The sequence below is a fragment of the Erinaceus europaeus genome, chromosome 12 (assembly GCF_950295315.1).
Source record: "Erinaceus europaeus chromosome 12, mEriEur2.1, whole genome shotgun sequence".
Classification (NCBI taxonomy): Eukaryota; Metazoa; Chordata; class Mammalia; order Eulipotyphla; family Erinaceidae; genus Erinaceus; species Erinaceus europaeus.
The window spans coordinates 80,506,232-80,526,845 of record NC_080173.1 but is presented as its reverse complement, the minus strand read 5'-3'; the positions used below and the strand labels follow the sequence as shown (position 1 = coordinate 80,526,845).

General features: G+C 54.8%; 1 protein-coding gene across 2 annotated transcripts; it reads left to right on the top strand.

Moving 5' to 3' along the window:
* Window positions 1–936: 936 nt before the first annotated feature.
* MNT (MAX network transcriptional repressor) lies at window positions 937–19,147 on the top strand. Of its 2 annotated transcripts, none has more exons than XM_007520389.3 (6): window positions 937–1,363; window positions 7,010–7,589; window positions 8,068–8,109; window positions 8,211–8,322; window positions 15,218–15,410; window positions 15,605–19,147. In XM_007520389.3, exons 1-6 carry the CDS (start codon window positions 1,291–1,293, stop codon window positions 16,357–16,359), a joined length of 1,755 nt encoding a protein of 584 aa, XP_007520451.1. In that variant the 5' UTR covers window positions 937–1,290; the 3' UTR covers window positions 16,360–19,147. The 2 variants fall into 2 exon arrangements, with proteins under 2 accessions (XP_007520451.1, XP_060060122.1); XM_060204139.1 differs by lacking the exon at window positions 937–1,363 and adding an exon at window positions 5,867–6,094.
* Window positions 19,148–20,614: the final 1,467 nt, after the last annotated feature.

Below are 20,614 nucleotides of genomic sequence, written 5' to 3'. Positions count from 1 at the left end.
GGCTCAGTGATGGCACAGTTGGAGCCTCTGCCCATGTTAGACAAACGTGGACAAAGAAGCGATTCGGAGGAGGGACTTGATATTAAATGATAGAAGGTAAAGGACACAGGTCACAACTGAGGAATTTCCCTCTTGGCGTCCCACCTATGGTTCACACACACAGTGACCCTTCCCCCCAATCCGCACCCAGGAATGTGACCCTGGTAGACACTAGCCCTTTAAACTGAAGGCTGGCGGCGCGGGGTGTCCATGTGGAGCAGCTCCATGCCGTGTTGTCCTGCCAGCCCATTGGCCGGCGGCCCGGTGACGTCGTCTAATAGGATGCGAACGCACTGCGGGGGGAGGAACGGAGGCAAAATACGGATGTGGATCAGCACTCCGTTCCCTCTGCCGCCGCTCCGGCAGCCTCGCGCCTTCAGCTCCGCCCAGGGGCGGATCCCGAGGGATGGGCGACTGCCAGGCGGAGGCAGAAAGTAGGTCACGTGTGTGTAGGGAGCGGAGACCTGGGTTTCAGGTCCGTCTCTGCCATCCTAGGGTTCCCCTAACCTGGCATGTCCTTAGGAGAGCTCACTGAGGGCTTGCGTCTTTCACCCGCCCTCCCCTCCCGCAGGCCAAGTTTCGTTGTGAATGACCCAAACACAACCCTCGCTCAACTTGTGGCTGACAGCCGGGGCGGGGCGTGGCCGGAAAGCGGAAATGCAGGGCGCGAACCGGCCGGGCTTCCCCCCGCCCCCACCCAGGCCACGTGTGCGCGCGCCGTCTGTGGTGGGCGTGACCAGCCCACTCCGGGCCCCGCCCCTCCATTCGTGAGACGCAGCGGCCCAGCGGGCGGGGGCTCCGGTCCGGGCTTTGGCTGCGGCCCCGGTGTAGTAGCGGGGGCGGCGGCCGGGGGCAGCGCGGCTCCTTCCCTTGTTGTGTGTGTCTGTGCCTCCTCGCCATCTTGTTGCAAAGCCTTTTCTTGTCGGCGGGACTCCCGGGGGCCGCGGGGCGGGAGGCATCTGAAAGGAGGAAGAGAGGGAGGGGAAGGAGGAAGGCAGTGCCGCCTTTTTTTTTTTTTTTTTGCATCAAAATTTTTTTTCGATTTGCAAAATCTATTTTGCAAATATTTGGGGAGACATTGATTTTTCTCCCCGTGCTCCCCCGTTCTTCCCTGCGGAGTGCGCTGCGCCGCCCAGCCCTGTCGCCCCCCCGGAGGTGATCCCTCCCTCCTGCCTCCCCGCCAGCCTGACCTGTGCCTGGCTCGCGGGCCGCAGTCTCGGCCCCGGCGCGCCCCTGGCAGCTCTCGGCGCGATGAGCATAGAGACGCTACTGGAGGCGGCCCGCTTCCTGGAATGGCAAGCGCAGCAACAACAGAGAGCACGTGGTGAGCGGCCGTGCACGGCCCCTGGGGCACCGGGAAAGGGGAGGCGAACGACCCCCGTCCCCCGACCCCACGCGAAACCGCGGGCACGTCCCCCACCCCCTCCGGTCAGCCCGCCAAGCGGGGCAGCGCGAGGCTGGCTCCGCGCAGAGCCGCCGCCTGGGGAGGAGTGTTGTGGGCAGTGAAATTAATGAACTCGTTCACATGCATCGAGGGACCCGGCTGCTGTGACCGCCACCCGTAGCTACCTGCCACCCCTTGTGCATCTTCCTTGAAGGGGGGAGGCTCTTTCCGCGTGGGCCAGCGGCGCCCTGGGTGGTGCTGAGGGTGTGTGAGTCAGGGGGGTGGGGGAGGGATGGTGCTGCGTGGGGGTGGCAGACCCGCGTGTGCGTGCGTGTGTGTGTGTGTGCAGGGGGATGTGTGCCGTGAGCCTCGAGAGCGGGTGAACGGACGTGTGTACATGGGCGAGTGTGTAGTGCACACAAGTGGGCGTGTGTGTAACTGGGGGTGGTGGTGGGAGTTACTCTACACCGAGCAGCTCCCCGGGTTCCCTGGCTCTGTAAGGGGAGAATACTGGGGGCGCTCCCCGCAGATCTACGCGCCGCTTGGGGCGGAGGCGGCCTTTGCAGAATGAAATGACATCGCGTGTCTTATGATCCTGGCCAGCCCCGCCTGACCCCGCCTCCCAGAGCTGGGCTGGGTCGCGGGTCTGGGGTTTGGGTGCGAGTCGGGCCGAGTGGGTGTCTGTGAAACGGCACTCAGGTCGCTGGGGGCAGCCCCTGGCCCCCCCTTGCTGCGCCCCACTTTAGCCGGTGTGGAATGTGGCGTGTCTGCGCGTTCCAAACCCGCTCTCGGCTGGAATGTTGCGTGTCGCTGCATTCCAATCCCGTTGGTTACAACGGGTGGTGACGTGGGCGGGCCCCGCCCCCGACCACGTGCACGGGGGACACTCCCGCTGGGGACAGCGCGGCCGGGCCCCTCCCTGCAGCCTCACGCTGGGCCCGGGGCGGGGCCTTGCGCCGGGTTGGGCCGGGGCTCCGGACGCTGGGCATCTCCCAGTGAGTCTTCGCCCTGCTAAAGCGAAGCTGAGCTTACCTGTCGCTTCTAGCCTCAACCTCCTGTTTTTTGTTTTTTTTTTTTAATCTTGGGGCCAGGGAAACCCTTAGAATCTCAGGGCTGCAAGGAGTATTTAGAGCTGACGTATGCCCCGACCTCCAAAATTGTTCTTACCAGGACCTACAGGCAACACCCCTGGAGGAACACACTGGAATAAGCGAGGCTGAGAAAGGGCAAACTTAGATGCTCTCTCAGAGTTGGAGGGGTGGGGGGAACGGATTTCAGATACCTCCCATCCCCACGCGCCCTTATGGTCATCCCCAGCGTCTGGGTGCTGCTGTAATAGGAGATCGGGGGTAGCTGTATATTTCCGGACTGCTTCGAGAGCCGTAGCCCTGGCCAGGGTATGTAATACAGCAGTATCCAGGGATTCCGGTCTCCCCATTCCAAACCCTTCCTCTGGGCGGGTTGTGGTGGAGATTGCTTCGCCCTCCTTTCCTTTTTCTCTGCCTATTGTTGCTTCAGTGATGAGTCATGCAGGAGGTAGTAGTGTGTGTTGTGTGTGCGCGCGCACACGCCTGGCCTGCAGCGCTGCAGGGTGGGGGAGAGCTGCTGACCTGAGGCTGAGGACTACCGGCCTCTCAAGGTCAAGAGTCACTCTTACAGATTTGAGATTAAGATGCTTGAGTTTAGCGAACTGATGGACTAGAACATCTGCTCACCGGCCCCTTCCCCTTGTCTGGGTGCAGAGCAGGGTCAGGCACTGGACAGTGGTGGTCATGACCCAGGGTGTCCTTGCGGGGGGGGGGGGGGGGCGTTGTGAGAGTGAGGGGAGGGGGTCGGGGAACATGGGTAAGATTTGGAAACACTGAGTCACCTGCTGCCACCATCAACACAATGCAATGAAGAAGTCTATTGTGTCCCCACTGTGTACCAGCCAGTGTGCTGTGAGTGAAAGGAAAGGACCTTGTTACCCCAAGGGCACACTCACTTTACTTTACCAGCTGGCAGTTTGGCTATATGGGGAAGGGAAAAAGACCTCCCTCCCACTGTCATTTCTCCCACCCTTTCCAGAATAAGCCTAAGAAGGACAGAGATGACGTGTGCAACATTGGAAAGGAACCTGGGTACAGTTCTCTCAGCTAAACCACTGCACAACCCTGCTCCCCTCCCCCAATAGTAGGAACTGGGCTTAGGGAACTGAGCTTGCTGTAGCTACCCAGATGCAGCTTCTTCGTGGGGCTGAACCATCTTAGGAGATGGAAGGTTGCTGGAAAGCCAGATCTACCCCAGAAATTCTTGTGCTGAGGGCTAAGCCCAGCAGCAGGAATTGAAATTATTTAAAAAAAAATTTAAAGGATTTATTTCATATGAGAGACAGTTTCACGTGAAAGAGAGAAGCTAGATTACCATTGTGCTACCTGCTGCATGGGAGATCTGAGTTAGGTGTGCAAGTCTCCTGCTCCACAAGCTGCGCTATCTCCCTAACCAGAAGTAGCAATTCTATCTCCTGTATACATTGTTTTCTCCTTGAGATGCTGTCCTCTGACTTGGGGTGGGAGGAATTGGAGACAAAAGGGTGGTGTAGGAATCTGCTGGCTAGAATGCTTTCCCTGAGTCTGTGCCTCTGATGCGCAGCTGTTGGGGTGGCAGGGAGGGGGTCCTCTAGTCCATGCCCGATTCAACCTCAAGGAATCTGTTTCTAGATAAATGACTTTACTCACACGATGCACCTGGGTATATGAATGTGCATGCCTGTATGTATGAGAATGAATAGAGACAAGGGGCCAGGCCAGCCTGCTGGTCAGCAGGAGGACTTAGTAATTTCTAGCATTCATGAAAGTGGCTCAAATGGAAACTTCTGTTTAGCAGGATTGGGGGAAGATGTCTCGAATATCCGGAGGCTGCTTATTTAGTCACACCCTAGGCTTGCCCTAAATACAAGGTCCCTAAGATGTAACTTCTTAGGAATATTTGGGGCTACTTGGTATGAACTCCTCAGACACCTTCCTGCCTGGTGCCTACTGAACCCCTGAGCCATGCTGGCTCTGTGATGGCTGATGGGAGCACAGCACTTGTCCTTGGGTCACTCTTAGAGAAGGCATGTTAAGTTCTCTAGGGGTTACCTCCAAAAAGAGCTCAGGGAAGGTCACAGTTGGGGAGATAGCATAATGGCTATGCAGAAAAACTAAAACTTACTAGTGGGGCAAGAGAACTAAAGAGAATGAGAGCATCATTCTGGCATATGCCATGTCAGGGATGAAATCAAGGACTCAGGATGAAACAGAACCTAAATACTGCTAAGTACTGCTCCTGAGGAAGACTCCCTAGTGACTGCGTGCACCTCTTCACACTGTTGCCTCCCCCTCACCCCCATGCACACACAGGGAGAGGGTTGGTTGTGTCTGGGTATATAATGAGTCAGCTGGTGGGGAGGAGGAGGCAGAAATGTTTGGACTGAGCTGGCCTAAGGTATCCCATCTTCACAAGTCAGGCCTTTTTATGCTGATCCAGGTATTGCCAGAAAACTTGGGTCCTTCCTGGCAGCTGTAAGGTGTACTTGTCTGGAGGAAGGAGGGAGATGAGAAGGAAGTGGTCATGTCTTGGGACGTTAAAGTTGCTGTAATTATGGAGGGTTTGAGTTTTGCTTTCACTAGAGATCCTGGGATACCTGTCCTTGGGGTTTGGGCTCCTGTGTGTCTCCCTGTTCCTGGAATAATAAAACATTTGGCCCAAGGTCAGTGAAAGTTTGGGAACTGGCTCAAATAAATGAAAATAGTGACAGTGATGATGTTGGACCCTGAGCTCCACCCAGGGCCTGGCCTTGGGAGGATGGTGCGGGCAGGTGGTGAACAAATTGGGCCTGGGAAGGGCTACACATAGATGGGGTCAGAAGGCTTTTTCTAGTGAGGTCTGTGGGCAGCTGGAGCTCAGAGAGCTGGTTTTCTCTGAGACTAACAGAAGCCAGTGCTGGCTGGAAAGGCTGGGGAGAGCCAGGCTGCCCTCACTGGATCAGGCCTGCACCAGCCAGACATCTCCCTTTCCTGAAGGAGAAGGGGGATCCAGAAAGGCCCAGGCTGACCAGTCCAGCCCCTGAACTCAGGCTGCTGGGAAACCGCTCAGTGCTTCCCCTCTCAGAACACCCCCCCCCCCCACTTCCTCCTTGCCTGTTCTCTGCAAGGAGGGAGGGAAAGAGGGCCTCTGAGCAAGGCTGGCTCATATTCAAGTTGACCCGTCAGAGTGTCGTGAGGTGTTGGGTTTTCTGGGGGCCCTGAATCCAAAAGACTGTAGCCTGTCGGTGCCCTCCTCCAAAGGAGTACTTAGCCAAGTTTGTTCCCAAGCCCCACCCATTATGGGGTGGGGTGCTTGGGGTGTGTCCACCTTGCTAGCATTGTCAGTTCTTTTAGTCAGCAGTGTGACAAAACCAGGGCAGGAGGGAGAGCTATTTAACCAGCCTGCACCTCAGTCTGAGGGCTACAGCTGCTCCTCAGGGGCCCTGCCAGGCTCAGGAGCCAGAGGACCACAGTAGGGGAGCCTTGGAGAAGATGGGGTAGGGTGGACATGAAGAGTGACCTCTGGAGCAAAAAGAGCCTCTGTCCTTCCTCTGTCCTCAACCAGCTCCTGAGTAGGCCTCTTCTTCCTGCAGGCCTTTCAGCAGAGATGCCACCAGGATGCCAAGTTGCCTAAGCTCTTTGCCTGTTAACTCCTATGAGATGCCCAGTTTCTCTTTGTCTGCCTTTCACCCTTCTAGCTTGTGCTCCTGCTGTTTTTTGGTGGGGAGAAATAAAAGTGGCACAAAGGGCAGAGAAAGACCAAGTATGTACTTTTGTAGACCCTATGGAAGCCACCAGATATTGGGACCTAGCCTGGGAATCTGTAATGCTGGCCCTGATTTCCTTATATGTGAACTGAAGATGTTTCTGCCTGGTCTATAGTGTAGGGCTCTTTAAAGTGTGTGTGTGTGTGTGTGTGTGTGTGTGTGTGTGTAGACAACTAATGAGCATGTGTTGGCATACTTGCAGGCATTGTCTGGGCTGGTTTATTAACCAGTTCTACACAAAGTGCTGTATGACTCTGTAAATCACTTTGTATTTCTGAGCTAACCTACCTCATCTGTGCAAGGAAAGTAAGATTTCCCTCTAGAAAGTATTCAGTAACTACTGATGAAGATCTTCCCCAGAACTAAGCCCTCTCCATTCTCCTATGGTGGCCTGTGGGATCTTTTGTGGGCAGGCCTCTGCCCACTGCTCCTCTCAGCCTTGTTGCTCCTGGCCCTCACTGCTTATCGCCTGCTTATTCGATGGGCTTCCCACAGCCCCTTCTATCCTTGCCCAGTTTGAATGATTACCCTTTCTACTTGTCTCCCCACCCTTCTCTTTCCCACCTCCTTGGCTGTGAGCTCCCCAAAGTCAAGTCTGTTTTGTCTACTGCTGTGGCCACAGCACTTAGCCTTGCGCTAAGGGTGGGTACCTGCCTAACTGAGCGCTGACCAGGACAGGGTCCCACGGTGGGTTACTGTTGGAAGACAGGTGAAGCTGGGACCCAGGATGGTGGTCCTGCTGAGACACCCCCTCTTGTGTTCTTTCTGTGTAGAGGAGCAGGAGCGGCTTCGCTTGGAGCGAGAGCGGGAGCAGGAGCAGAAGAAGGCTAACAGCCTGGCCAGGCTGGCCCATACCCTGCCCTTGGAGGAACCCCGCATTGAGGCACCACCCCTGCCTCTGTCACCTCCTGCACCCCCACCAGCACCCCCACCACCGCTTGCCACCCCCACCCCACTGACTGTCATTCCTATTCCAGTGGTGACCAATTCCCCTCAGCCGCTGCCACCACCTCCTCCATTGCCCCCCACAGCCCAGCCTCTGCCCCTGGCACCTCGCCAGCCAGCCCTAGTTAGCACCCCAGGACTCAGCATTAAGGAGTCTGCTCCCTTGCCTGCCAGACCACAGGTGCCCACCCCTGCTTCTCTGCTGCCGGACTCTAAGACCCCCATTCCACCCACGGGAAGCCCCAAGCCTTTGCAGCCCCTCCCCACACCCATCCTGACCATAGCACCCCATCCTGGAGTGCAGCCCCAACTGGCCCCCCAGCAGCCACCCACACCCACTCTTGGGACCCTGAAGTTGGCACCAGCTGAAGAAGTCAAAGCCAGTGAACAGAAGAAGAGGCCTGGGGGGTGAGTGAGTTGTGGCAGAGGCCAGTCTGGTGGCCACCCTCTAGGCTGTGTATGCAAGAGCAAGTTCCTTCTCAAACTAGCCTCCCAGACGTCCCCCCCGCCCCCCGCCAAGGGGCCCTGGAAGCCGGGAGGGAGTGTTGTCTGAAGGCCTCTGTGCGAGTCCCTCCAAGGTTGGGATGCCTGGCATTCCCAGGCTTTTGGATAGGCATATTGGATTATGGGTCTCACAGGTGAAGGCTGAGGGCTAGCTGGCAATTTCCTTAATTCCAAGGAGCCCTTCTGTCCCCTGACAGGTAGAAATGGAAGGTTTAGGGGGCTATGAATGGTAAGCACACTTATGCCCTCCAGGAGGGTGTATGTGCCTGGACAAAGGACAAGCGCCACCCGCTGCGCCTATTACAGAGAATGTGTGGGGGTGGGGGGATGGGAAGACCTTAACAGGTCCTCCTCCCTGAGCCTCCTGTCTGTCTGGTTTCAGGATCGGAACCAGAGAGGTCCACAACAAACTGGAGAAGAACAGGTGTGTTTGTGATTTTGCCCCCTCCCTCGGCCTTCCCTCCCCACCTGAATCAATCTCTCTCTCACACACACCGGCTCACTGGGGCTGCCCCCTCTCTCCAGGAGGGCCCATCTAAAGGAATGCTTTGAAACCCTGAAGCGCAACATCCCCAACGTGGACGACAAGAAGACATCGAATCTGAGCGTGCTGAGGACGGCTCTGCGGTACATCCAGGTATGGGGGAGGGACGCGGCCCTGGAGAGGGAGGCAGGGAGGGCGCCGCCGCAGCGCAGCTTCCTCCCGGCTCCCCCGCCCGCCTCCACGCGGGCTCCGTGCACATGGCTCGGCTGACATCAGCGGGGCTCCCCGCCCGGGAGGGGGCGGGCGCCGGGCGCGTGCGCGGGGCGGGCGGCCTAGCTCCCCTCCCCCGCCGGCCGCAGCCCGCGCGCCCGGTTAGCGCCTGACGCGAGTTAGGGCCCCGGCACCTGGGGAGGCCGTGGGGCAGCGCGGGGCGGGAGCGGGGTGCTGCCGAGCCTCGCCGTGCAGGGGTCCCCTGGGCGCGGCTGCTTCCACACCTCCCACCCGGCCCCCGTCCGCCCCGGGAGATTAAGTGAGCGCAGCGGGCTGGCTGGGTGACTAACAGCCCCGGGGTCACCGCGCCTGGAAAAAAAAAAAAGTGCGCTCCCTTGTCCGAGTTACCAAAAAAAGGCCCTTTCACGGTGGGTCCCCTCCCAAGGGACTCTGGCCTCTCCTCTGCAGCACCTGGGGGGGGTCCTTCCAGATAAGACAGTTGCCATGGAGGCCTGAGTTTCGGTTTCCCAGGCAACCGGGGCGGGCTCCGCGTGCCGGGAAGGCGGCTGTGGGGGTGGGGCGCGCGGCCACGCTCGGCTGCCGCGGAGACGGAGTCCGGCTGAGCGCGAGCCGTTGGGGAGTGGGAGGGGCTTAGGGCTCCGGTCTCCCAGCCACAGCTCTCGAGGACTGTGGGGGCTGGGCGGCTTCACTGCCCCTAGGGAACGGGCGGCTGACAAGGTCCGGAGGGGCCGGGAGCTAACGGAGGGCGCCCCCTTGCGCGCCCTCCCCCGCCCGCCCCTCGCCGCCGTCTCGACGCTGGGTCAGAGCCCTAAAGTAACCGGAGCCTGACTTGTGGAGGGGCGGGAGCGCTGCTTGGCAACTGCTGTCGGCCAGCCGCTCCCTCTCCACCTCCCGCGGACACGCTCTTCTCCGTCCGGCCTCTGGGGGGAGGGGCGGGGCTGGCGCCTCTCCAGTTCCCTTCCCGGCACCCGGGAGTGGCGGGGCCGGGCTCGCGGATTGGCTGGGCTGCTTGAGGGGCGGGGCTTCCAGCGGGGAGAGGGTGGGGGGAGGGTGCAGCGGGCTGGGAGTGACGCAGCAAAGCCGGGGCCGCGTGGGTGCGCGCGTGCTCCAGCAGGGGCGGGGCCTCGCTTGCCCGCCGGAATGGGCGCAAGGGGGATGGGCGGGGGTTTCGGAGGGACCCCGCCCAGGGAGGCTTGCTGTGGGGGAAGGGGGAGGCGGCGGCTTGCAAAACTGGACTTGTATTGCAGGTCCTTTAGTATGGACTAGGAGTAAAAACCTGCTCAAGTGTTGCCATTTTCTGTGAATATCAGCTTCCTCTTCTGTACTGCAGTGATGCAAAATGGGAAAAAGTAATGGTGTTTTTTTCCATGGTGAAAATCGAGTCTCTAAATATTAATAGGGTTTTTGAGAAGTAGGAAGGATGCATCAATGGCAGGTTCCTTTTATATTTATTTACTTATTCCCTTTTGTTGCCCTTGTTGCTTTATTGTGGTAGGTATTGTTGTTATTGATGTCGTCGTTGTTGTTGGATAGGACAGAGAGAAATGGAGAGAGGAAGGGAAGACAGAGAGAGGGAAAGATAGACACCTGAAGACCTGCTTCACCGCCTGTGGGGAGCCGGGGTTCGAACCGGGATCCTTATGCCAGTCCTTGTGCTTTGCGCCACCTGCGCTTAACCCGACTCCCCGGCAGGTTCCTTTTTATGTACACATACTTACAGGAGAATTACTGCGTAGTGTGTAGATTTTGAATGTGAATGAGGAATGGATACCCGGAACCAGCAGACTCAGGATGTGGGTCTAGGCTGGGTAGGAAACAAGGTAGACAATGCCTGACCTTCAGTTACTTGCCAGCAGGAGAATCAGAAGTGGAAAACCTGCAAGGCTCCACTGATTTACTTACTCATTCTAGCACCCCCCCAGTGTGATGCAGAGGGGTTAACTTGCGGCCTCCTGTAGTGTAATTGGGACGCCAGTGACTAGCCTCTGCAATCCATGGAGTTCCTCCAGGTGCCTTCCATGGCATGGTATTTCTTTCTTTCTTTCTTTCTTTTTTTTTCTCCTGTCCCTCGAGGGATATCACTGGGTCTCAATGTTTGCACTATGAACCCATCGCTCCTGGTAGCCTTTTTTTTCCTTTTTTGTTTCTTTCCTATTTTATTTGATAGAAATTGAGAGGGGAAGGAGAGATAGGCAGAGAGAAAGATAGACATCTGCAAACCTACTTCACCACTCCTGAAGGGTCTCCACTACAGGTGGGGAGCAGGGGCTTCAACCTGGGTCTTTGCCCATGGTATTATGTGCACTTGACCAGGTGTACCACTGCCCGGCCCTATTCCATGGTGTTTCCGTGGTTGTTGGAACTCAAACCCAGAACGATATGTTCAGCAGGGCATATGCTCTACTGGGTGAGCCATCTCCTGACTTCTCGCTCAGGTAATTTTGAACAACTGTGATTTTGAGGGTAAAACAGGAAGCATAGAAAAAAGTTTGTGTCTTTGTTCTTGTAGCAGATTATTGGTTTGGTAATGCCATGAAGATAGACGTAGGAGATGTCAGGATCTATTTTGGGGAGTTAGGAAAGCTGTTGCTCTGAGCCATGAAAGTTTCAGGGTGCATTAGTGGAAGGCAGAGAGCTCAGTGCATGCCAGAGTTACTCCAGCAGGAGGAAGCACAGTGCCAATTCAGAGGTTAAGAACTGCCAGGAAAGCTGCTGTGCACAGATGGGGGTTGAAAGGGGCTTTTATTGTAGAAAGATTGTAGGGCTGTCTAGGCTCAGGGTTCTGGTTGTGTGCTAAGATGGGAAACTGCAAACCGTGGAGACTAACTCCCATACACGCACGCACGCACGCACGCATGCATGCGTGCACACACGCACACACACGAACGCCCACCCCAAAGTGGCCTGATGGTGGGAAAAGGATTTGAAGAAAGCTACAGTGAATTAGAAGCAGCAAGAGTTGACAGTTACCACATTACCCATTCAAATAGTCTTAGAGGAAATGGGTACAAAAGGAAGCAATATGAACTGAGGTTAGACCCTAGGAAGACATTTCAAGAGCCTTTAGACTGTGGAGAACTGCACTAGGTGAGGAGGTTTGACTCCTGACAGATACTCTGTCTCTTTGACCTAGAAGTCTAACCTCTCTGTTAGTGGGTAAAGTTCAGGACAGTCTATTCCAACCTCCCTCCCCCCACCCCAGCAGGCAGGTTCAAGTTCGTTGATGTGGCTTCATCTGATGCATTTCAAGCACTGGCCTCTTGAGCTAGAGAAGGTGAAAAGCCAGACAGGTGTGTATCTTTGTACGTACATTTATAGGGGAGTAGGGTCTTTCTTATTCTGTCTTTTCAGCAGAAATAAGGGATGTGGGAAAGGGGAGCAGGTTGCTCTCAACCCTAGGATAGCTGGAGACTGACAGTAGAGGTGTAAAGCTACCAGGTGTTAGGCTGTGACAGGCCACAGCTGTATCTGGGTTATGTGTCACAGGGGCTAGTGGGTTGAGATATCCTTTGCTTACTGAGGTTGGGAAAGCAAGGGACTTGGGGCCGCAGGAAAGTGTATGGGAAAGTTGGGCCTGGTTGGTAGATGGAGTTGAAGCCATTACCTTGCCTAGAAAGTGACAGGTGGAAATGAAATCAGAGGAAACTCCAACCTAGTGAGTGACAGTGATTCTTCAGTGATGAAGAGAGATAGATTATAGATCCTTCCCCTAGGGCTACAATGCTGTGCACGATAGGGTCAAAAGGTAGAAACTAGCTAGAACATTCCTGGCCTTCAGCCATAAGAGTAGACTGGGGTATTTTGTGGTGGGATGGAAAAAAACAAAGCCATGAAATATTTACAAGGAAGTGTCCGATGAAGTACTGTCTCTCACTATGTGTCCATGTATGTAGTGCCAGTGCCAAGAATGGTATACGAGTAAGGATTTAGGATAGGGATAGTGTGTGTGTGTGTGTGTGTGTGTGTGTGTGTGTGTGCGCGCGCACGCGTGTGCACGCACACACGCATTGACCAGTAAGCCTTGGAGACTAGGAGCTCAGTGGCAGATTGTGTGGGAGAGTAAGGAGGCAGGAGGGCTGGATTGTCTGAGTTACCGGGCAGATCCCATGGTCATGACATGCTTGTGAGACTTAAGACACATTGGTTTAATACAGAGACAGGAGGTCATGGAGGAAGGGGGAGACTTCGTGTGGAATGAAGCTGAGTAAGATTGGGTTGTCAGAAAAGCCATGATGCATTTGTGCATAGAAAAACAGAAAAATACGTCATGAGTTTTCCAACAACCCAATGAGTTGGCCTTTGGGACATGAGTTGGCCTTTGGGAGCTGATAATAAGCCTGTGAGAAGGGAAACAGGAACCCTTCTGATAAGGGAGCAGTGCCACAGTCTGGGAGGCATGGGGCCCAGCACCTAAGTACAGGATCAACCTATGAGGCACAAGGTTACCTGGGGACTGAAGGAGTGGAGGGCAAGACGGTGCCACAGACAGGGCTCTCCCTCTGTTTTTTTATTTTATATTATTTTTAATATTCCCTTTTTGTTGCCCTTGTTTTTTAATAATGTTTATTTATTCCCTTTTGCTGCCCTTGTTGCTTTGTTGTAGTTGTTCTTGTTGTTATTGATGTTGTTGTTGGATAGGATAGAGAGAGATGGAGAGAGGAGGGGAAGGCAGAGAGGGGGAGAGAAAGATAGACACCTGCAGACCTGCTTCACCGCCTGTGAAGTGACTCCCCTGCAGGTGGGGAGCCAGGGGCTCAAACAAGGATCCTCACGCTGGTCCTTGTGCTTTGCGCCACCTGTGCTTAACCCGCTGAACTACTGCCCATCTCCCATATTTTATTTATTTTAATGAGATAAGAGAGGAGAGAAACCATAGCACTGCTCAGCTCTGGTTTATGGTGGTGCTGGGGATTGAACCTGGGATCTTAGAGCCTCAGGTATGAAAGTCTCTTTGCATAGCCATTATGCTATCTCCCCAGCCCTTTTTTTTTTTATTTTTAAAAAATTATTGGGTAGGGGTATATACATAATGGTTATGCAAAGAGACTTTCATGCCTGAAGCTCTCAAGTCCCAGGTTCAATCCCCATAATGCCATATGCCAGAGCTGAGCAGTACTCTGGTTAAAAAAAAATACATACACATATATATATATATATAATTTTTAAATTTATTATTATTATTTTGCCTTCAGGGTTATTGCTGGGGCTCACTGCCTGCACTACGAATCCACTGCTCCTGGAGGTGATGTTTTCCCATTTTATTGCCCTTGTTGTTGGAACTGTTGTAGTTATTATTGTTATTGTTGTCATAGCTGTTGTTGTTTGATAGGACAGAGAGAAATGGAGAGAGGAGGGGAAAACGGGGGGGGGGAGAGAAAGATAGACACCTGCAGACCTGCTTCACCGCTTGTGAAGTGACTCTCCTGCAGGTGGGGAGCCGGGGGCTGGAACCGGGATCCTTATGCTGGTCCTTGCAAAGCTTTGCGCCATGTGCGCTTAACCCGCTGTGCTACCGCCCAGCCCTCCGCACCCCATTTATTATTATTCTTACCAGAGCACTGCCTAGCTCTAGTTTATGGTGGTATGGAGATTGAACCTGGGATTTTGGAGCCTCAAGTGTGAGTCTCTTTGCATAACCATTATGCTGTCTACCCCTTCCCCCCCTGGTGTTGTAGGGCTAGGAACAGCCTGGAACCTGTGACTGAGAAGTCAGAAACCTTTCCAGTGGGCTTAGTTGGAGTCACTGGTGCTGCTGAGCCATTTCTTGCTGATTAGTGTGAATTGTACATGGTGAAAGAAAGGCTTTGGGAGTCAGGCAGTAGCGCAGTGGGTTAAGCGCATGTGGCGCAAAGCACAAGGACCGGCGTAAGGATCCTGGTTCGAGCCCTTGGCTCCCCACCTGCAGGGGAGTCGCTACACAGGCGGTGAAGCAGGTCTGCAGGTGTCTATCTTTCTCTCCCCCCTCTGTCTTCCCCTCCTCTCTCCATTTCTCTGTCCTATCCAACAACAACGACATCAATAATAACTACAACAATAAAAAACAACAAGGGCAACAAAAGGGAATAAATAAAATAAATATAAATCAAAAAAAAAAAAAAGAAGGGCTTTGGGATTGTTTAGCAGCCTGGGGAGTCTGGTGGGAGCATTACGGAGACAGCACAGATGGACTCTGTGGGGAACAGCCCAAGTGAGAGGTGGGTACAGAGCCAGCAACTGCAGGGAGTGATGTGGAGGCGGGGCAAGGAGATGCGGAGGGGTCTCAAGATCTAGCGAGTCCTTCTCCAGGAACATTAAGGTCGATCCAGAGACTTGTGAGTGACAAAGTGGAAAGGGGCAGGATTGTTTGGGGTTCTTTGGGGACTGGGTTCCAAGGAGAGTCTCCAGTGGCTTCAGTGACTGGCAGAATGATCCAAGTGGTGGTGGAGGCATTGGGCACACTCTGAGAATTCTGTGACTGCTCTGTCCTCTGCCGACTGGAGGGGGAGCTTCTGCCAGGAGAATGGATGGCAGGAGGCAGGAGAACTCTCAGGGTGGCAATGATGGGAGGGGGGGTACAGATGCTGACCTGCATCTGTGCTCTCCTTCAGTGAGGCCTCCCCAGAGCCCAGTCTCCAGGATTCTGGGTCTCACTGGTAGAACCATGACTAGGAGGTGGGTGTGGTCTCCAGCAGCCCCGTCAGCCTGGACCCCCTTGTCACTCCTGGCCTGCTCCTGGGACAGGGTCCCAGAGGCTAGAGGGTGTGGGGAAGTGTGTGAGGCACTGTGGCCCTGTGGCTGTTGCTCAGGGAGTGAGTGCTGTGGTTTTCCCGTTCTCCAGTCCCTGAAGAGGAAAGAGAAGGAGTACGAGCATGAGATGGAGCGGCTGGCACGGGAGAAGATTGCCACACAGCAGCGGCTGGCTGAGCTTAAGCACGAGCTGAGTCAGTGGATGGACGTGCTGGAGATAGAACGCGTGCTCAGGCAGACAGGCCAGCCTGAGGACGACCAGGCCTCCACCTCTACTGCATCTGGTGAGCCTGCCTGCTGCCCCTTTCACCCTTGCCTCCACCCCTCAAATGCCAATTTCCCTGGCCCCCTTTGCCTGCTAGAAAAGTTGCCCCCACCCTAGTCCCATTATAGACCCAGAGCCCTTGGGGTATCTGATCCTCCAGCTTTTTATTTCCAAGCCCTTCTGATGTGTCCCTGTTCCCATATCCTCTCACAGAGGGTGAGGACAACATAGACGAGGACATGGAGGAGGACCAGGCTGGCCTGTGCCCACCTAAGTTGAGCCATCGGCCCCACCCGGAGTTGCCGAAGCCACTGCCCAGCACCGCCCCTGCACCTCTGCCTCCCCATCCCCACCCACACCCCCAGCCTGTGGCCCTGTCTCCTGCCCATCTGCCTGGGCAGCAGCCACCACCACAGAAGACACCTCTGCCAGCCCCGCCTCCCCCACCAGCTGCCCCTGCCCAGACACTGGTGCCTGCTCCAGCCCATCTGGTGGCTGCAGCTGGGGGAGGCTCCACGGTCATCGCCCACACGGCCACCACCCACGCCTCAGTCATCCAGACTGTGAACCATGTTCTTCAGGGGCCGGGTGGCAAGCACATCGCCCACATCGCCCCCTCGGCCCCCAGCCCTGCTGTGCAGCTGGCACCTGCCACACCCCCTATTGGCCACATCACAGTGCACCCTGCCACCCTCAACCACGTGGCCCACCTTGGCTCCCAGCTGCCCCTTTACCCTCAGCCTGTGGCTGTGAGTCAGCCCGTGGCAGTGAGCCACATTGCCCACACCCTCTCGCACCAGCAAGTGAATGGCACAGCCGGGCTGGGCCCCCCAGCTACTGTTATGGCAAAGCCAGCTGTGGGGGCTCAGGTGGTGCACCATCCCCAGCTAGTGGGCCAGACAGTGCTCAACCCTGTGACCATGGTCACCATGCCCTCCTTCCCAGTCAGCACGCTCAAGCTGGCTTGAGGGTGAGGCCGCTCAAAGCCCCCAGTGGGGGCAGGGAAGGGGAACTATCCCCCACTCTCCCACCCACCAGCTCCACACATTCCAGCCCAGCCCAGGCCCACCCAACCCACACCCACCCCCAGGCCTCTTAGGGGAAGGGGGTGCAAAGACTCTGAGCCAGGGGAGGGAGGGGCCACCCCAGGGAGCTGGGCACAGGGCAGAGGATTCTCCCACTGCACAGGGACTTGATAAATGATGAGAAACTCTGGTGAATGTGCTGCCCACCCAGCCTGGTGCCAGCCCAGGTGCATTCCTTCCTCCCTATTTTAACCCCTGAAACCAGTGCAACGTGGACTCCCCTTACCCGCTCGCCTTTCTGTGCTGCTGCTATTTCTCTGTCTAGTGAAGGGCCCTCCCCTCCTAAGCCTCAGCCTTCTCTTCCCAGGTCTTTAGAGAGGCAAGGAGGGAAACATAACTGAAGTAATGTGGCCCAGACTGCTGGGCCCCCGAGGAGATCCTGCTCTAGTTAACCAGTAACAAATCCTAGCAAGTGACTTGGTCTGGAGTCCCACCCAGCTTGGGGTTCTCCAACCTATATGTAGTAGTCTCTATGCTTGGTTACTCCAGAAACTAGTTAAGGTGATTCGATGCCAACAGTAAACCAAACTCGAGCTGTTGCCAAGCTTCCGGAGGCTCACCCATCCCATCCCAACCCTTGCCACTGGGCTGTTGACCTCAGGAGAGTGGGCTGAGCATGGTGTGGGGAGGGAGAGGCTTGGTTGTCTCAAGCCTCTAACACATGCATACCCAGCCTATGTCTAGGCAGAGAGAACTGCTATGGACCTCTGTCTCCAACCCTGAGTGCAGCTCTTGGCTTCTAGAAGGAAGGGATGCTGGCTGGTGTCCACTCCCAGAGGCCTGGTCCCTGGACTCTGCTCAGTGCTGTGTACTTTGCCCAGGCGGTGGGTGCACCTGGGTGCCTCTTATAGTCTAGAAGACCTGGACCAGCATCTGGTCTGGGTTCTAGGAGCCTGGAGCCACACTATGAGGCAAACAGGCAGTTAAAGTCCAGGGGCTTGGCCAGAGCTACCAACCCCTTCCCAAACAGGCCCTGGGGACCTGTGGAGAGGGAGCAGGGAGAGCTGAGGAGAGCTGCTGCTTCTGACCTGACTTGTCTCTGGCATCATCTTCTCCCCCACTCATCCTCAATACCCCCTTCTCTCCCATGGGCTATTCTGAGTGTCCCCTCTATGGTGGGCTGCTATATGCCACCACCACTCCTCTCTTAGGGCCAAAAGCAGGGTTGAGCTTGTGGTGGGGAAGAGTGGGGGACAGGGAGCACTTGTAAGGGATGCTACGTCCCTGCCTCTGTCATGGCAGACAGCAACGGCTTCTCTGAGTATTTATCAAGTGGCCTTGTGTCAAACACACTGTTACACACGTGTCCACACTCAGCTCCCCACCTGGACACACGCTTACCAATGACCTTTCAGCATGGGGGAGAAAACTTGTGTTCCTAGCTGTGAAGTCTGCATTGACAGGTGGGGTGGGCAGTGCAGGATCTCTGGCATGTCCAGCAGGACCCAGGAGGCCAGCAAAGGTGTGGAATGGACTTAAGACACCCACTGACTCCCTTTCAACCCCTTCCTAGTGCCGGAGACCTCCCAGGGGACTATTTTCTTGTGTGTGTCTGGGCATGAAGAAGGCCTTTTGATGCCTTAGAGGTCTCTTAGGAGGGAGCCCTGTGCCTATCCCAGTGTAGCACTTCCACCTTACAAGCTTGCTGCCTTCCTGTACCTGTGGCCCTGGCTCTTGAGGGGAGCTAATTTTGCTTTTTCCAGTGTGATTATGATGGAAAGAACAGAGGGACAGACAGGCAGGCCTGGTCTGGTGCCCAGGGAGCAGTCAGAAGCACTGGCAAGCTCACCTTCTGTTCTCCATGCACCCTGAGGCCATTCCAGAGTGTCAGCCAATTGCCCTTGGGGCCTGCACAGATACCTCATCCGCCCACTGCCTCCTCCCCGACCCCCAGCAGTGGGGGCCTCTGACTCTAGTGCCGAATGACTATGTCCAGATTGGTGAAGATGGGTGTTGTTGCTATTGTTTTGTTGTTGTTTGTGAATGCTGTGACGCTGTATGCCCAAGATGGCAGCCTTGGCAGGCCCTCCCTTGGGCATCTCCCCTATGAGAGCTGTCAGGACCACATCTGTCCTCGCCCTGTGGGACCACCTGCCCCTCCCCTCCCTAGCCCTTCCAGCCTGGGGGACACGCGTGCACACACACACATACACACACACACATCTTACCTCTCATGCGTGTTTTACTTTTTGATGTTCAGAGTGGCTCACTGGCTGGGACTCTTTACCTCGGGGTATGGGGGAGGTTGGTTCCTTGGGGGCCAAAGAAAGGCAGGGATTGCCTGGAGGGGAACTGGGGGATCACCATAACCCCTGATCTCTCTAGGAACGGCTTCTCCCCCCATCCCAGGGTCCCACCCCTACCCCCCAAAGAGGTGGCCCTTGTTTACAGTGAGGACTCGGTCACTGTGTCTCCGTTTCCTGAAATATAAACCGTAGCAACCCCAGACTGTAGAGATTTTTATGTGTTTGGATACATCTGCTGTGTGGGAAAAAAAAAAAAAACTACAAAAACCCTAATTTTGTACATATTGTATTTTTACTATTGAACTGTACTCTAGTGGCTGTTCATGCTCCAAGACTTTAGGTATTGAGACATGAATACTATCCATGTAATAAGCACTTGCCTGGAATAAAATATAAAACTGAAATAAACCTGCACTGAAACCTGAGCTGGAGCTGTCAGCCTGCAGCATCTGGGTCATTTTGTTGGGGAAAGGAGGCAGACTTTTCCAGAAGGGCCTCTGGCAAGAAGCATTTGGGTCCTTACCTTGTTGCCTGGGGGCAGTGGTAGTGGTGAGCCTCAAATAGTTTCCATATTGGTTGATTTTAGAAACAGATTTGGCATCTTCCAGCTCAGATTCCAAGGCTCAAACTGAGAAGTTCAGTTCTGATCTTCCTCTCTTTATGCCTTATACTTCCTCAAACTATCTTTACAAATATTATCTTGTTTCATCTCTCAACAGAACAGTGAGACAAATAAGTCAGGAACTAGCTGGGGGCCAGGCAGTGGCTCAGCTGGTTTAGCGCACACTTTACAGTGTGCAAGGACCCAGGTTTAAGCCCCTGGTCCCTACCTGCCGAAGGAAATTCATGAGTGGTGAAGTAGGACTGCAGGTGTCTTATTTCCCCCTCCCTTCTCAATTTCTCTCTATATATCCAATAATAAATAAAATGTTAAAAAAACAAAACTCAGGAGTCGGGGATAGTGCAGTAGGTTATGGGCACATGGTGTGAAGCACAAGGATCGGCATAAGGATCCCCCAGTTCGAGCCCCCAGCTCCCCACCTGTAGGGGAGTCACTTCACAGGAGGTGAAGCAGGTCTACAGGTGTCTTATCTTTTTTTTTTTTTTTAAGATTTTATTTATTCATGAGAAATGATAGGAGAGAGAAAGAACCAGACATTGCTCTAGTACATGTGCTGCTGGGAACTGAACTCAGGACCTCATGCTTGAGAGTTCAATGTCCTATCCAGTGTGCCACCTCCCAGTCTTTTTTACATATATATTTATTTATTCATTTTCCCTTTTTATTGTTATTGATGTCGTCATTGGACAGGACAGAGAGAAATGGAGAGAGGAGGGGGAGACAGAGAGGGGAAGAGAAAGACACACCTGCAGACCTGCTTCACCACCTGTGAAGCAACTCCCCTGCAGGTGGGGAGGCAGGGACTTGAACCAGGATCCTTACGCTGATCTTTGTGCTTTGTACCACCTGCGCTTAACCACTGTGCTGCCACCCAACTCCCAGGTGTCTTTCTCTCCCCCCTTCCCTCCCCCCTCCATTTCTTTTAATTTTTAATTTATTTTTCCCTCTTGTTACCCTTGTTGTCTTTTATTATTGTTGTTATTGATGTCATCATTGTTGGATAGACAGAGAAATGGAGAGAAGAGGGGAAGACAGAGGGGGAAGAGAAAGATAAGACACCTGCAGACCTGTTTCACGGACTGTGAAGTGACTCCTCTGTAGGTGGGGAGCCGGGGGCTCGAACTGGGATCCTTATGCTGGTCCTTGCACTTTGTGCCACGTGGGCTTAACCCGCTGTGCCACTGCCCGACTCCCTCCTCTCTACATTTCTCTCTGTCCTAACAATGATGACATCAATAACTACAACAACAATAAAAAACCAAGGGCAACA